General features: G+C 38.5%; 1 protein-coding gene across 1 annotated transcript; it reads left to right on the forward strand.

Annotated features, from left to right (window-relative positions):
• The first annotated feature begins 210 nt into the window (after positions 1-210).
• Positions 211-933, forward strand: LOC125198231. The gene has a single exon (XM_048096625.1). The coding sequence runs from the start codon at positions 211-213 to the stop codon at positions 931-933; it is 723 nt and encodes a 240-aa protein (XP_047952582.1).
• Positions 934-1,869: the final 936 nt, after the last annotated feature.

Below are 1,869 nucleotides of genomic sequence, written 5' to 3' on the forward strand. Positions count from 1 at the left end.
TTCCAAATATTATACTCCTATTAATATTAAGCCTGCCAATTGGTGATTACAATCGTCATTACGTCATTCGCTAATCTCTGCAACGCCTTCGCCGCCCGCGTATATATAAACCCCTTTCACTTCTCTCTCTCTCATATACATACAAGATATAACAGTTATACATATACACACGCATATCTTATGAGTACACAGGAATCACAAATTTCTGCAATGGATAACAGGATAATTAGCGGAGAAGATGCATATCGAGCCCTAGCTTCAACAGCTATTCATCCGATCGATTGGCCAGAAATCGCCGTGCAAATCGCCGCGGAGAAGATCGGAGACGACGAGGATTTCGAATTCTCTCTGGTGCGCGACGATAATGAGCTATCGGCGGAGGATTTCGTCTACGACGGCCAGCTCGGCCCGATTTTTCCAGTTTTCAACCGCGATCTGCTGCTGAGCGACGATCGGCGCGATTCGAGTGTTCAGGTTCCTCTAAGTCAGCTCCTCCTCGAAGATCGCCGAGGCGGAGACGGTGATCCGCCGTCGTGCTCTTCGTCGGAGGCCGACGAGCTGGAGAGCGTCCCCCCGGGCCCGTACCGTCTGGCGGCCGAAGGCGGGACTGGCTGCCGAGCCGGTGTAAGAAGAGAAAAACCCCCGGGAGGGCGCAAGGGGGGGTTTTCGGAGATGGGCGGAGCAAAGCGACGGGAAGGAAGTTTGGTCTTTTTGACGCCGAAGAGGGGGAGGAGAAATTCCCGGCAAATTTCCAAAAAAATTGAAAGGAAAAGGGGGCAGGGTCGGCTCAGGCTCAGGTTCGCCCTCCCCGGCGGCCGCGTTGGGCGCACGAGGCTCTGTATGGAGAAACAGAGCGATGAACAAGTTGATAGGAAGAAATCGTATCTGCCTTACCGGCAAGATCTCGTTGGACTTCAAAACGCAATGGGGTAAAGGTTTGCCACATTTTAGAAGAATAATAAAATCGTGTTTTTACCTTTTTTTCTAATAGTATAATGTATATTTAATTATAAAATCAACTTTTGTGATTATTTTATCTTTAAACTGTTTTGGATTTGTATTATTATATTTTAAATTATAAATTGTGAATAAAATATTCCCTTTTGAGACTTTGAGGGGTTTTTATTTTTTCCATGTTAGAGTTCAAAGTAATATGTTAAATAGATTTGAAAAAGTAAAAATAAAGAGAACAAAGAGTTATTTTTTGACAAAAATATAAACTCAATTATTTTGGGAATTTAAAAAAATACAAGCACCTTAAATGAGTAAAAGATTAATTTAATTTATCCTTAATTTAGAAAATTTTCTTTTACTTTTTAAAATTTTTATATTAAAAATTTTCCAACGTAACTTCGCCTCTTTTTCATATTCTTACAAGAGACGTTTTTTTTTAAAGATCAGACTAGCATTATTAATCACTAAGATAATCAACTGGGAAAATAGGCGAAAACATCACAACCCTATAAAAAAATTAATCACAATTGGGAAAAAAAATCAACCCTTTTAAATTTTAAAACTACTCAACAAATTTTTTGGGGGCCCTTTAAATTTATAATTTTGGGGAGGTGGGGGGGGTTAATGACTTGTGAAAATGCTAGACAGTCCACCTTTTTTTAATGGTGCAACATCAAGAATTTGGTGTCATAATAGTCCCCATAATTAATTAGGGGGTAGTAAATACATCTAATACAAATATGTGTTCACGTTATGCATTTCTACTTAATTCTTATATATTTTAATAATTAATTAATATTTTAAAGTCTAAATTCTAATTTTTACAAATCTGAAATCTAAGAAATTAATCTTAAAAATCTTGTGTGAACGGCCATATACAATATGCATGGCCCAATAAACCATATATTAAAATAA

The sequence above is a fragment of the Salvia hispanica genome, unplaced genomic scaffold, assembly GCF_023119035.1.
Source record: "Salvia hispanica cultivar TCC Black 2014 unplaced genomic scaffold, UniMelb_Shisp_WGS_1.0 HiC_scaffold_1302, whole genome shotgun sequence".
In the NCBI taxonomy this organism is placed as follows: domain Eukaryota; kingdom Viridiplantae; phylum Streptophyta; class Magnoliopsida; order Lamiales; family Lamiaceae; genus Salvia; species Salvia hispanica.